General features: G+C 45.7%; 1 protein-coding gene across 1 annotated transcript; it reads left to right on the top strand.

The window, feature by feature from the left end:
* Positions 1-5549: 5549 nt before the first annotated feature.
* GJA8 (gap junction protein alpha 8) lies at positions 5550-6896 on the top strand (the record flags this gene model as incomplete). Its single annotated transcript, XM_082834190.1, has 1 exon — positions 5550-6896. One exon carries the CDS (start codon positions 5550-5552, stop codon positions 6894-6896), a length of 1347 nt encoding a protein of 448 aa, XP_082690316.1.
* Positions 6897-15370: the final 8474 nt, after the last annotated feature.

Below are 15370 nucleotides of genomic sequence, written 5' to 3'. Positions count from 1 at the left end.
CCTTGACAAATGGTGCCAGAATTCTTTGGAGTATTAAGACTCCTTTTCAAAGAGGGAGACTGCCCTGCTGAAAGTTACGAGACACAAGGACAAACCACCAATGGAAGATGAAATGTCATCCTTTAAAGGGACCAACTGACCTCTTGCTGGGGTGACTTTGGCCCAGTCTGACTCGGTGACCTCTGACTGTCCCTACATCCCTAAGATTCTCTAAGCTGATAAAAAGGCACTAGGAAACCACCCCCAGGGCTCATGCCCTCTGGAGAGAAGCCAAAGATTTCCTGTTGTAGAAGGCCAGTCTGCTGCTAAAAGAAACTTTTGGAGACTGCAGAAGCCCCAGCTAAGCTTTCCCACATCAGCTTTTCCCCACCCCTCCTCCCATCAGTGCCCGACGCAGCTCTCCCATTCTCTCTCTCCTATTGTTTTCCAACATCCCTCCCTTCATAAAAGCTGTCTGGCTGGGAGCTTAAAATATTGCTGGACAGTAAAACCTACCCATCAGGGCCAATCCAGTCATATCTGCTTAGTCGTGCAGCACAGTAGGGGCGGGGTAGAGAAGTGGGAGGTGGGCTTTTAGGCACCAAAGGAAATTTCGAGGCCAAGCTCGCCATTTTACTGCTGAGCGCCAAGAGAAGAAGAGAGTACCTATTTCTCCGGGGGACCCTACTCCTATTGGCAAGTTTTCCGTGGGTGATATTAGTTTGCAGGCTTCCCACGCCCCCCTCCTTTCCCAGCCTAATCTAAGGGCTATATCTGGAATTCTCCACAAGGAAAAAGGTTTGCCACTAAAGTTCGGTCTCGGACTGGGATGTCTGGACTTAGAGTCCAATTCCGAAAACCTTCTTGGAATCGCCCTAAGAGTTGGCAGAGGTTTGGAAGGGAAAGAAATGTAGGAATTGGGGTCACAAGGGTGGGGTAGTGGCAGAGATGTCCAAATTCTAACTACAGCTTGACTTTTTAAGGCCTTTCATTTTTCAGAATGAATTAACATGTCCCCGGTTATCCTGAGGACCCAAACCAAGTATTTGAGGTTTATGAAAGATTTCTGTAATTTTTCACCTAAACTCTGCGATAGGAGTAATAATAATAATTGTTGAGTGCTGTGGGTGTAGGAGAGGCTCCATGCTCAGCATTCTTGATGTTGGAGCGTTTACTAGAACACAGGGATGGGTTTGCTGAGGACCATTAAACTCTTCCTGGGAGCAGGTTCCGTGGTCCCTACAAGAGCTGGAGGTTAAAGGGGATGCTCTAGAAACACAGAGGTGCATTTACACTCCCATACCCACCAGAGTGGTAAGGGGCCTCTAATCCTTTTTGTGGAACTTGTTAACACAAACGTGTATGTGTTGTTCTGCTGCTTAAAAGGCAGGAGAAGGCAATGCTATCCTGGAAATCACCCTGGGCTTGAAGCTGAAGACCAGGGCTCACATCCCGGCTCTGCCCTCACCGGTTGAGCCCCCTCTTGGGAGACTTACTTAACCTCCCACTCCGTCTCCCATTCTGGTAACCGGGGCTGATAACGCCTAGTTCCCTGGTTCTCAAACATCCATCTGTAGACCTGTCAGTTCCAGTCCGAGATGAATTTTTGGGCAGCCTGTGACAATAACGTAGTAAACAGTGTAGTAAATTTTTCACCAAGTTAAATGTGTTTGATTTAAAGGCCTGTCTTTTATTCTGAAATTATGTTCTGCCTAGGTTTATGGTATTAAAATTCCCCTTTTATGAAATGATGGTGAAAATAGACTGCAGTCATAGTTAGCAATTAAATAAGTTTTAGGTCCTTGTTTGGCAAACTAAGGAGTCAGTAGCCCTATGTTGGTTACCATATTTTGTGGTTGTTATTGTACTAGTCTCTGAAATCCAAGTCTGAGGGCCACTGGCATAGTTCACAGGTTGTTATGAGGACTGAAACAAGATTTGCTAAAATGTATCATTTATAAATAGATAAGGGCTACCCAAACATAAGGTGTTATTTCAATCATTACTTAAAACCATAATCCTCTAGTGGGGTTCTGGTGGACACCCTGGGGGTGGAGGCTTGAATTCTGGCAGCTTATTTTCCACCTGCAATAGATTTTCACAAGAAAATAAAACAGAGAATTGCCTCTTTGATGATGAGAAATCCTTTGGTTTAGATTTTGCCCTGCTCTAGTGGAACAGTTTGCCCAGATTTACTCTGATCTGACTTCCTTTAATTATAATTTTCATTTTTAAAAGTGGAGAACCCAAGGCACTTTTCCTTAGCACCTCTAAAGCTTTTCTCCTTAACGCCATAGTTGGCCTGTTTCAATAGCATGACATTGGAAAGATTTTGTCCTAAGTTATAGTTTCTCTTCTTCCATTATATTATAAGAAATTCTGTAACTAGACATTAAAAAAAAAAAAAAGTAAGAAAGAAAACTACTCAAGCAATCCTAGCATTGCAGGATGGGTATGGAAGGACACAGCTCTGTCTGGCTTTAGTTTGGAAATTATGAATGGGTTGGTCAGGAGGGTCTTCATGTGTCATGAACATGTGTCGTGACACTCATGGGTCAAGAATTATTGGCCCCAGTTTATAGCTTTAATTTTATACAAAACAATACCTCAAAATAGCTAATTTTGGATCAATTTACTAGTCTTTTTTGGAATTTACCATTTCTTTGCAAGTTGTCAGTCTCCCACTGCTAGCTGCAGCGAAGAGGACTGGAGTTCCCTAGGCTGTACATAATACTGGTATTACATGCACTCAGGAATTGAGAATTTCAGGTTTCAAATGATTACCATTAGTCCTATTCACTGGTATCTATGGAGCTCCCAGTCTGTAAGGTCTTTGTTCTGTGTCATGATGGTTCACGGAGGATAAAGACAAAATGGTCCCTGTCCACCAAGAGCTTTTGATCCTAAAAAGGGGAAACAAGACTGGTAGACATACAGTCCTGAGAGCTTGTGCTCGCCACACACATTCATGTGGGTACATGAGTGAAATACACACAAAATCCCAAAGGGACTAATATGGTACAAGTAATATTGTAAAATGAGTTGATATATCAATGCGGATAAGGCATCAACACCACTAGATTTAGAGGTCGTTAAAGCCAGACTTGATCTCATAGGAGTAAATTACACAAATTATTGTTTTGACATGAATTTTAGATTGAACTTTTTGGTTAAAAAACCTTGGATTTTCCTGGTTCTTCCACCAATAGGATTTATGCTTGGGCTGTTTACCTGATTGTAGTGTTTTCCACCTTTTTCCAGAAGGCAATGGGAATGGCTGCCACTCTTTAATAGGGCAAATACTAGATTTAGCTGCAGTTTGAGGAGTGTTAAAGGTAGAAGTACAACTACATACATGTGACTGGGATTCTGAATGGCTGGCTTTGAGTAGAGGACCCTCTCCCACTCTCAATTCCCCATCCCTAAATGGAACTCTTCCTAATGTCAGAGTCACGACTAGGGATGCCACAGCTGCTCTCACCTTCCCAGGAGGAAAGAAGCTGCTGTTGGATGCCTTGCCTAACTAGAAGTTTCTGGTTCAAGGGGAGCAACACTCTCTGCTCTTCACCAAGAAACAGCTGAGAGCATGGCCTGGGCATTGTTCACACCTGCAATCGGTATCTGCCACCAAGTTCTGTCTGGCCAGGCTCCAAACCACAGGTTGGAAGGAAGCTTATCCTCTCCTAAAGATGAAAATCCCAACTAATTTAAGATACCACTTCTCATCACTCATTCAAGTGTTTAGCAAATATCCCTGTCGTTAAATGTGGTGGGTGTATTCCTCTGGCCCCATGGACTTCTGATCCTACAAGGTGGGGCACAGCTGGAGAAGCCTGGACCAGCATCTCTAGCATGGGCTCATGCCCTGGTCCGAGGGCAGTGATGAGTAAACGTCACAGCGCTAGAGAAGTTCAACATGGAGAACATCAGCTGAGGTGGAGGTTTTGATCAGAGTCTTTCAGAGATTACCAGCTTGCCCCACAGGTTCGCACTGGACAAGTGACCCAGTTTGCACACATCACCCCTGTCAGTTCAATCCCATGTTCACTAGTCATTGCTGTTGCTAGGGGCATTATATACTAGCATGTTTAATGGTATTTTTTTTTTCCTACAGACCAAATTTTAGCTCTATTAAAATAGCCACAGTTATAGACCCTAAACCCTCTTCATTCTGTGGGACACTAAAACTGTCTTAGAGGACTTTCCTCACCCTGTAACATGATTTCTTCCGAAAGCACTCTTCCCATTCTTTGGGTTTAAAAGAGTAATAATAATAATAATAATATATATATACTGCTTTCAATTTGTAAAGCTATTAAGAAAGGTTTCCAGATTTCAACGTAGAGAAGAGAAAACGTAAATTAAGAGTACAGGAGTCACAAAGAAAGAAAGGTGGGAGAGTTGCAACATTGCTGACTTTGACGATGGAGAAAGAGGGCCACAAGCCAAGGAACGTGGGCAGCCACGAGAAGCTGAAAAAGACAAAGAAACTGCATCTCCTCTGGAGCCCCCAGCAAGGAACACGGCCCTGCTGAGACCTTGATTTTAGCCCAGTAAGGTACACGCTGCTCACATAACCCACAGAACTGTAAGAAAATCATCTTGTATTGTTTTAAGCCACTAGGTTTATGGTAATCTTACCACAGCAGGAAAAAACTAATACGTTGCCCTTAAAAAAAAAGAGAGAGAGAGAGTACAGGGGTCACAAAATTGTCTAGCTCCCATCACAGGCAATGTATCTCAATGGGGCAACAGAAAGAACCCAGCCTTTGGGATCAGACAGACAGAACCACTACTATTTAGCTGTCTGATCTTAGAAAAATTATTTAACCTCTCTGAGCCTCAGTTTTCTCAGGTGGTGGAATCACATCAGTTAAACACTTATCAAGCTCTCATTATGTTCTGGGCTCTGTGACAGGCATTGGGTATAGAGCAGTAAATAAAACAGGTGTGGTCCATACCCTCATGAAGATTACGGTCTAGCAGGATCAAACTGAATGAAAAAATGTAATGTCAAAGGTCTGTCATAAAGTAGATATTCAAAAAAATGTTTCCCTCCACTTCCAACATCCAATCATTATATACCCTAACGCAGTCAAAAGTAAGGTGACTACGGGCAATTTCATACATAGCAAAATTTTGTTGGGGGCCCAGACACAAATGGATTAGAATATTTCTTCAGCATTATGACTCATGAACCTCAGTTCAGCTTACGGTTCTGATTTAAATCCATGTAACCATGGGTTTCTATTTATGATCAACAATGAACCCTTATTTTGGGGTGGAGTTCAAGGCTTATACAGATACTGCCTCATTTATCCTTTCAGGCAGCTTGTGAAGTGAACCCATTTTACAGATGAGGAAACCAGTGGAAGCAGATTCTTTTATGCTTCTTTCGTTCCCTAATACTAGTCTGCACAGAGGAAGCACTCAGTACATGCTGTTTACGCCGTTGACCTTGCCAGTCACTCAGGAAGGAGAGGTACCCTGAGAGTTAGCAAAGAGAGGCTGAGTCGAGATTGCATTGTAGCGGCTCAGCTTGCCTTCTCCTTCCTCCAGGTGGGTGAGACATGGGCGACTGGAGTTTCCTGGGGAACATCCTGGAGGAGGTGAATGAGCACTCCACGGTCATCGGCCGCGTGTGGCTCACGGTGCTTTTCATCTTCCGGATCCTCATCCTTGGCACGGCCGCGGAGCTCGTGTGGGGGGATGAGCAGTCTGACTTCGTGTGCAACACCCAGCAGCCAGGCTGCGAGAATGTCTGCTACGACGAGGCCTTCCCCATCTCCCACATCCGCCTCTGGGTCCTGCAGATCATCTTCGTCTCCACGCCGTCGCTGGTGTACGTGGGGCACGCGGTGCACCACATCCGCATGGAGGAGAAGCGCAAGGAGCGCGCGGCCGAGGAGCTGTGCCAGCAGTCGCCTGGCAACGGCGGCGGCGAGAGGTCGCCCGTCCCAGCGGACCAGGGCAGCATCAAGAAGGGCAGCAGCAGCAGCAAAGGCACCAAGTTCCGGCTGGAGGGGACCGTGCTGAGGACCTACGTCTGCCACATCATCTTCAAGACCCTCTTTGAAGTGGGCTTCATCGTGGGCCACTACTTCCTGTACGGTTTCCGGATCCTGCCTCTCTATCGCTGCAGCAGGTGGCCCTGCCCCAACGTGGTGGACTGCTTTGTGTCACGGCCCACCGAGAAAACCATCTTCATCCTGTTCATGCTGGCCATGGCCTCTGTGTCCCTCCTCCTCAATATTCTGGAGGTGAGTTACCTGGGCCTGAAGAGAATCCGATCGGCCTTCAAGAAGCCAGTGGAGCAGCCACTGGGGGAGATTCCTGAGAAGTCCCTCCACTCCATTGCTGTCTCCTCCATCCAGAAGGCCAAGGGCTACCAGCTCCTCGAAGAAGAGAAAATCGTGTCCCATTATTTCCCTTTTACTGAGGTTGGGATGGTGGAGGCCAGCCCACTTTCTGCCAAGCCTTTCAGTCAATTCGAGGAGAAGATGGGCACCGGGCCCCTAGGGGACTTGTCCAGGGCCTACCAAGAGACACTGCCTTCCTACGCTCAGGTGGGAGCCCAGGAGGGGGAGGGGGAGGGGGAGGGGCAGCCTGCGGAGGCGGGAGCAGAACCGGAGGTGGAAGCAGAACCAGAGGTGGGAGAGAACAGGCAGGAGGCAGAGAGAGTGAGCACGGAAGGCCAGGAGACCCTGGCCGTGCTGGAGGGGGAGAAAATGGAGACCCCCGAAGTGGGGAAGGAGGTTGAGAAACAAGAGCTGACGCCTGAGAAGGTATCAAAGCAGGGGCTGCCGCCTGAGAAGGCGCCTTCACTGTGTCCGGAGCTGCCTGGGGATGACACCAGACCCCTGAGCAGGCTGAGCAAAGCCAGCAGCCGGGCCAGGTCAGACGATCTAACGGTATGAAGCAGTGCCAAAGGAAAAAGGAAAAGAAAACCCCCGAGCTACCCTATGGCAAGATGAAACCTAAGGTTGCCAACACGCTTTGAGTCTTCTGTCCCTCCCCTCACACCCACCCTAGTTGGACAGGCACTGCGGTAGAACCATGCATGCCGAACAACTAGGAAACTGCCTTTCCCGTATATAAAGGCTATCCAGATGAACCCATTGTCCCATCAAAGTTCCCAGTCTCATGACTGCCCTGCCCCTCTATGCCACAGGGAATTCTGCTTTCATCCCCATGTCCCCATAGAAATGCTTCCAATCAGAATTGTGATTGTCTCATAGCTTTTCACCAGTCTTGTCTCAAGCTCACAAACTCCGCTGAACTTTTTCACCCCAGCACTTCCCTAGCAGACACCGTGTGACATATATCAGGGATCCCAAACTTAAGGGCCGGTGGTTGAAACTGGTGAAGTGCGCCTGTTCTAATGCCGTGGGAGAGCTACGGCTGTGGAATTTGGGAAGCAGAGGGCAAACGGCTGCTCATTTCCAGGCAGCAATTACCAGACAGTGTTACCTGGCCATCTGATTTTTCAAGAGAAGCCAGAAATCCAAACATTTAAGTGAAGTTTCCCACTTTTTTTTTTTTTTTTTTTTTTTTTGCGGTACTCGGGCCTCTCACTGTTGTGGCCTCTCCCATTGCGGAGCACAGGCTCCGGACACGCAGGCTCAGCGGCCATGGCTCACAGGCCCAGCCGCTCCGCGGCATGTGGGATCTTCCCGGACCGGGGCACGAACCCGTGTCCCCTGCATCGGCAGGCGGACTCTCAACCACTGCGCCACCAGGGAAGCCCTCCCACATTTTTAATGTTGCCAACTAAATTTTAAATATGCCATGTGGGCCAAAGAAAATGTGTGCAAGCCAAATTTAACCTGTGGGGCGCCAATCTGCAAGTTCAGCTTTTACTCATGAGCCCAGCTTTCCTATGGAATTGGTCATATTATTTAGGGTCTCAACTTGTTCCTGTGTCTTCCAAACCTCATTTCACCATTTTGGAGTGTTTGGTTTAAATCATCAGTCTAGGAGATGTCCAGAGTTCTCACTGGCCTTTCTTTTGGGTCACTGTAGCCCCTGGGTTCTGATATAATTACATCCCTTGTATTGGTGGGAATGCTGCACTGGTCTCCTTTCTCTCAGAAAAGGAGAACAAACCCCATGGCCTCTCTCAGAACTGCAAAGGCTCTGAACCCTGGTGGCAGTTTTCTTCCCTGAAGCAAAGGAGTTCCTTTTCTTTCCTGTTGTCTTCCAACATCAGTGCTCAGCCTGAAATCAACACCTCCTTTCATCAGGGGCTGGGAGCAAGCCCAGCTCTGAGCCAGATGATACCTGCCTACTGGCCTGTCTTGAGGAGATTAACCCTCAGGCCTTGCTCAGGCAAAAGACATGTACTAAAAGGACCATCAGAGCGGCACTAGAGAGAGCCTCGTACAAATTGGGAACACAAACAGCGAGGGTCTCAAAGTCTAGCCCCAGGCCAGACTTCATCCCCGGAAGGCACATAAAGGCTTAACAAGGGAACAACAGGGATCTTGAAGGTCTCCTACCCTTTATCCCCCCAACCAACTCCCTTCAAACATAGAGTCCAGTCAGGGAAAATCCTCAGGTGTAAGTACATATTTCACACAGGGAGCAATTTTACCTAGAGCCAATCAGTTCCCAGAGCAGAGGGAGAAATTGCTATCCAAGCTGGTCCATCTAAAACAAAGCTATGCTTCATGGGCTGCAGTGCCAAGGCTAAGATAGGAGGGCTAGAAACCACAATTGGGATCTGGACAGGAGATCACCAGGGTACCCAGAAAAAATTGCCTTCATTCTATCTTACCCCCAACCAGCACCATCCCAAAGAATGCAAATCCCTTGTGCTGCCCTGTTTACCACCTTCCTTTTAAGATATTCATTTTAGATATGCTTTTCTAGAGCAAAGCCTCCTCCGAAACTATTCCTCCCCTGTGACAGTATTCCCATTCCTTGGTGCTCCATTCTAAAGCAAAATGGTCTAAAAATGAAATTCATTCTAAGGTATGATTTTTTTTTGTAATTAATCCAGGGAAATTTTACATTTTAAAAGAGAAAGCCTAACTAGAATGTATTTTACCTAGGTTAATCCAAACTAAAATGTATTTTAGTTTAGGTATATTTGTCTTGTAGACAGGTGACTTTCTGGCTACTACTTGAATCTTCCTTCCCCTTGCAATCAACACTATTCCAGACAGATTTTCTTCAGTATGATGACAGAAGTAACAAAATCCCAGGCCTGAGAACCAGACATCATTGCACTCTCCCTAATGGCTACACTATTGCTCCTACAGTTTTGCTACTGAAGACCCATTTTAAGAAGTTGTAAACTCAGAGCCTGAAAATAGCTTGATCATTACCAGAATAAAGTGTCTATATCAACTAGGACTTAATCCAAAAAAGAAAAGAAAAAAACTGTGTCTTATTCCAAGTGAAAACTGCTGGTGCTCTTTGGAACCAGCTGTAGAGGTGTAGGTGAAGGCTGCTTGTCTCCTTGTCTTGCTGGGGCCTAAGTGTGTGAGTGTATTTCCTTGAATGAAGCAGCAGCCTGCTTCAGTGTCTGTACCTACCCCACCAGCGGGGAAGTTGCCATTTTCCCTCTCAGTCTTCCCAACAAACGAGGAAGCTTATTTTGGAAGAAACAGACACAGGCATCAAAGGACCAGGACTTTTTTTTCTATTTCTGCCGTTTGGTAGCTGTGTCATCTCTTAACCTCTCTGTACCTCAGTTTTCTGTCCACAAACTAGAGGTGGCATTTACCACCAACGTACCTCCAGGGGTATCAGAAGGATTAATAAGTTAGCCGCCAAGTCTAGAGCCTGTTGAGTGGTGTCTGAGAGATTCCTCCAGCAGCAGGGAGACTGGGAAGAAGGGCAGGTGGGTAGCTTCTATCTGACTCTCCCAACCTGCCTTGCAGTTATCTGTTGAGAGTTTTTCAATGTGGAAAAGACACTCAGGAGATCCATTTTCTCAGAGAAGGCTCAAAACAGAATCTTGACACCATATGTTTGGTAGGAACCTATTTGACCTTGAAAAATGACTGGGGACAGATGGGCAATTACTTTCTACCCATGGAAAATGTCGCCTCATGCCTCACCTTAAGCTGCCACACAACTGCTGCCAGGTTCCATTCACAGGCAGTGGTGTGTCTGTGGAGGACCTCACTCTGTACAGCTGGATCCCTCAGTATCTCTTCTGAGGCAAATAATTATGACTGACTCAAGATGGTAATCGCCCCTGGACTCCATGCAGTCCAAGCTTTAAATCCTAATCCTGGTCCTTCCCCTGTTAGATTAAACCTTTACAGTATGTGGATCTACCAATTTAAAAAAAGCACTGGACAGCATGACATCAAAAGCACAGCTCTCTCCAGAATAAGAGGGCTAATTGCCTAATAGCAGTTATAACACCTCCATCACGGGAGATCTATGACCAGGAGGGGTAGAGTTACTCAAGTTCCGTTAGAAAGTTTCAAACTTGGCTCTGTAATCCCTAGGCCTCATAGTTGGGGCATCATAGAAAGGCCTATCTGCTTTTCATCATGACTTTGTTACTTGGCACCCGGAGGAAGCATGCAACACAGAATTGGACAAATATTCCTGAAGATCAGTGCAACCTGGGGATCAGATTTTCCCACAAAGAACACTGACGTTCAAATCAGAAGTGTGGACTGCACCTCTCTGACTCGGGGAACCCCAAGATGTCATTTACCTGCTTGATATGACAATTCTCCTTAGGTTAATTGTGGGTAATAATTTCTGCCCCTCCTCCACAAGATAGATCAAGTGAATTGATATGCAAGAAACACTAGGAGAGGCTTCCCTGGTGGCGCAGTGGTTGAGAGTCCGCCTGCCAATGCAGGGGACACGGGTTCGTGCCCCGGTCCGGGAAGATCCCACATGCCGCGGAGCGGCTGGGCCCGTGAGCCATGGCTGCTGAGCCTGTGCTCCACAACGGGAGAGGCCACAACAGTGAGAGGCCCGCGTACTGCCAAAAAAAAAAAAAAGAAAGAAAGAAAAAAGAAACACTAGGAGCATGCTAGAAGAAATAAGTGATTTTTTTTTTAACTCATTTATTTGGAAATAAAAGGAAAGGGAAGAAGGTGTTATCCAAATCTGTTGTTAAGTCCTTTTTGTAAAATGTATACTGAAGCAATAACAGCCACCACTTTCATAAACTGCACAGATTGTTAACTAAGAGACTGATTAAAAGTGAGCCAGTGAGTAAAGTGAAGGAAGAAAATGGGAGTGGTGGGGGGAGGTCAATTCTTCTGTCGTTTTAAATTCCCGAGAATTATAGTGCAAAAAAAGACCATCTTTAATCATGCAAGAAATTCATTGCTGAAAGTGGTGCTGCAGGGACTCAGCTTACTAGGGCTCATGTATAGAGATGCACCAGTCCCTGAGACAGTCTCTGATTCAGGGCAGAAGGGAGTTCATGGAGGCTGAAAGGGCTACATAGAGCAGCTCTTTAGTCCAAGACATGGGGAAGGCCTGGGGCGAGACGGGTGTAAACAGCTGCTCTTCCTGAGTTCCTGAGGAGGGTCACTGGGGCATGCCCAGGTAAGAATGAGCATACTAACTACACAGCACCCCCATCCCCCCACACCTCCTCCTGTCTCCTTCCTCTAACCCTGAGTTACCCCTCTATGCATATTGTGCACAAATGATCACACAACCCAAGGTAGCAAAGTGTAGATGAAAACCGTTTGCCTGGTTGGTTGGAAACTACTCTTAAACATAAATACAGGGGCTTCCCTGGTGGCGCAGTGGTTGAGAGTACGCCTGCCGATGCAGGGGACACGGGTTCGTGCCCCAGTCCGGGAAGATCCCACATGCCGCGGAGCGGCTGGGCCTGTGAGCCATGGCCGCTAGGCCTGCGCGTCCGGAGCCTGTGCTCCGCAACGGGAGAGGCCACAACAGTGAGAGGCCCGCGTACCGCAAAAAAAAAAAAAAAACAAACATAAATACAATCTGTAAAGCGAAGTAGGTGTGTACCTAAAAGTGATAGTGAAATAGGCACGGAGAGTTTTCCTCCTTGTAATTATCATATTACAACTAAATATGTAATTTGGGGAGGAAGGAGAAAAAGGAAATAAAATTCTAGGTTCAGCAGTTAAATAAAAGGAAAGATTTTTATGAAAGACAAGTCATCTCCACTGCCCTAGACATTGCTGCTCCCAAAGCCAGGAGAGAGTGGTTCTCCACTGCAGCCAACGAGGTAGCAATGGGATATACTGTAGTCTCCAGCCCCACGCATTCTGGAAGTTCTCCCAGGCAGACAAAGTATATTATGGAAGAATTCATAAAGTCTCCTGGAGGGAAAAGTAGATGGCGTCACTGCCTTTTTCTGCAAATTTTCCATCTATGAAACAGGATTAGTAAAGACTCAGCTAAGAAATATGTTCACAACAAACTTCTTGGGGAGAATCTCTGGCAAAGGCATTATTGGGATTGTGTCCTGAATTCTCCAACCTTCCACATCTTTATGTCAGAGCTAATAGTTACATGTTAGACTGTTACAAAACAATAAAACTAACTTGACTTTTCACCATCTTTGTTTTTTCTTTTGACCTGTCAGCCATACTACCCTGTGAAGAGCAGTTTCTGGTGTTCTTCCTCTGAAATTAAGGGGTTGAGGGACAAGAGCACTGGGGGACCGGGAGGGGCAGTGATATGCTGGTAAACGTGTAACAACCAGATCTTTCCAGGGTAAAGAGGCCCTGGTTTGCAGTGTTTGCCAGTTTCCTTGCTATAAATTCTCCCACCATCACCAATTTCAACCCACCAACATAATGTCACTAGACACAGAGATGAGAAGAGATGTACAGTAGCATAAAATTATAAATATTTCCACCATACAATAGATATAAATAACCTCAAGAGCATAGATAATAGTAAAATAATTAAGAAGTGATTGAACTCCGTGCATTACCTTTGTTTCATTTTTAAGTTTACGTAGTTTAATTGTTAATAATGACTGTACACTTAAAACTGCCTCACAAAATTCCAAGAAATTTAGCAAATGGCTCTTACGAGCCAGTACAAGCCAGCTCCAGCACACAGCTGGGTGGAATGGAGGAGAATCTGATTTAGAAAGAACGTGAAACTCTCCTTATCAATTGAAGGTTGGTCAGTTTGTCCCCCCTCTTTCTCTACACAAATCTCAGGAAAAATCGAAGTATACTTCTTTGGTGCTTTGGGAAGGGACAAAATAATAGGATTTGTTCTCTTCCATGTCACTGAGAACTGTAGAAAGAGTTAAAGTTATTCATTACAGATAAAAATAGATAAAATAAAATTAGCCTGAGATTAGATTCTGCCTGAGATTTATCATGTCACTTCTCTGCTTAAAATCCTTCAATGACTCAATTGCTTACCCCGAAATTCTAAATTCCTTAACATGACCTACAAAGCCTTTATAACTGATTGCAACCCACCTAGAGAGGATGTCTATTTTTAATTGCCCAGAATCTATTCTCCCTTCTTCTACAATAACATCTTCTATTGGGAAATACTCTTCCTCATTTGGATATAGTCTTGGTGGGACTCTTAGTAATGTTTACCCTGACTTCCCGTGGTCAAGAGTCAGGTCTTCTTGTTTGTTTTTATTTTTTGTTTTTTATTTTTAACTCAAATGGGCCAACCACACACTCACTCCCTGGAATGTGAATCTTGAGTGGAGTAACCGAGGGACCGAAACTTGGTTGAGATTCATTTGTCTTGACAGAAGCCCTTAAAGAGACTCACAATTAGTTCCTGCTTACCTAGATTTCTGGGAGATGCTTAGTTCCTCTTTTCTCAGATCATGGTTCATCGGCCTTCCTTCAGTTCTCTAAGCCAGCACAGAGTTCCTTTTTTTTTTTTTTTAATTTAATGTTGCCAAAATTGTCTCTGTTAATTACAAGCCTCTGACTGGAAGGTACACCACCTTTCTAGCCTCGTCTCCCACATCCATCCACATATGCATGTGTCCCAGCCTTAAAAAACATTGGCTGGTCCCCAAATACGGACAAGCCTGGCACTTAGAGATGAAGAAATTCCATGGTATTTCAGGACTCTGCCCTGTCCTGCCTTTTTTCTGTAATCAGCTCTTTCTTATCCTTCAAGATTCAGCTCAGTTGTCTTCTTTATGAAATTTCACAAACTTCCCTATACAAAGTGAGTTGCTCCCTCCTTTGTGATCTCTCAGTATTTGTGTACACTTCTATCATAGCACTTATCAAAAGTGATTTCAGGGCTTCCCTGGTGGCGCAGTGGTTGAGAGTCTGCCTGCCGATGCAGGGGACACGGGTTCGTGCCCCGGTCCGGGAAGGTGCCACATGCTGGGCCCGTGAGCCATGGCCGCTGAGCCTGCGCGTCCGGAGCCTGTGCTCCGCAACACGAGAGGCCGCAACAGTGAGAGGCCCGCGTACCGCAAAAACAAAAAGTGATTTCAAAAAGAGATTTCATACTATATATCTCTGAATATTCGGTACTTAGCACAGTGCCTAGAACATAGCAATGTTTGGTGAATGAATGAACACTACTCAGACATCTCCCAGGGCAGGAAGGAGATAATTGGCTAAGCACTCCCCAGCACCAGAGCAGGCTGACACTACATAGCAATATATCTGAGGAAGAGGTTCCGTGAAGGTCCCAAGAGTTCCAGGCTGAAGGCAGGCAGGCTTGCTTTATCATAAATAAAGGAAGGCAGGGAAATTTTCACATGAGTTGCTGGATGTCATCTCCCAGAGAAGCCTTGGAAGCCATATGTTGACGATGGCAGTCAGAGCCTTTGAATGACTGTAGACTAGAGGACCAGCCCCCCCTCCCACCGACACCCCTACCGATTCCCACTAATTGCACTTTTGGACTTTACATGAAACAAAAACTAAACTTTTATTGTATTAATCTTCTGAGCTCTCAAGATTTCTCTGTTACAGGATCTAGCATTATCTCATCTGTTGACAGAAATTGAGGCTAGGTGTGGCTATAACAAAAACCTAAACTATGTGGCTTTGGTTTAACAGTTGCACAGTGAGTGGTGAAGAAATGAAAATCAGAGGTTACAAGGATAGAGCCTCAGGCTATACCATGCAAATATTTAGTACAAATGTCACCTGTGATGATTTGTGTGTTAGTTATCTATTGCTTGGTAACATATCACTCCAAAACTTAATGGCTTGAAACAACAATAAGCGTGTATTATCTCTCGTAGTTTCTGAGAGTTAGGAATTCTGGAGCAGCTTGGGGTCTCTTGTGAGGTTGCAGTCAGATTTTGACAGGGCCTGCAGTCGTCCGAGGCTTGACTGAGGTGGTAGGATCCACACGCTCACGTGGTTACTTGACCAGAAGGTTGGTGCTGGCAAGTTGGTATCTCTCTACTTGGGCCTCTCCATGGGTCTGCTTGAGTGTCCTCATGACCTGGTGTCTGGTTTCC

This window comes from Leucopleurus acutus, assembly GCF_964270905.1.
Source record: "Leucopleurus acutus genome assembly, chromosome: 2".
Classification (NCBI taxonomy): domain Eukaryota; kingdom Metazoa; phylum Chordata; class Mammalia; order Artiodactyla; family Delphinidae; genus Leucopleurus; species Leucopleurus acutus.
This window is presented reverse-complemented; position numbering and strand designations above follow the sequence as displayed.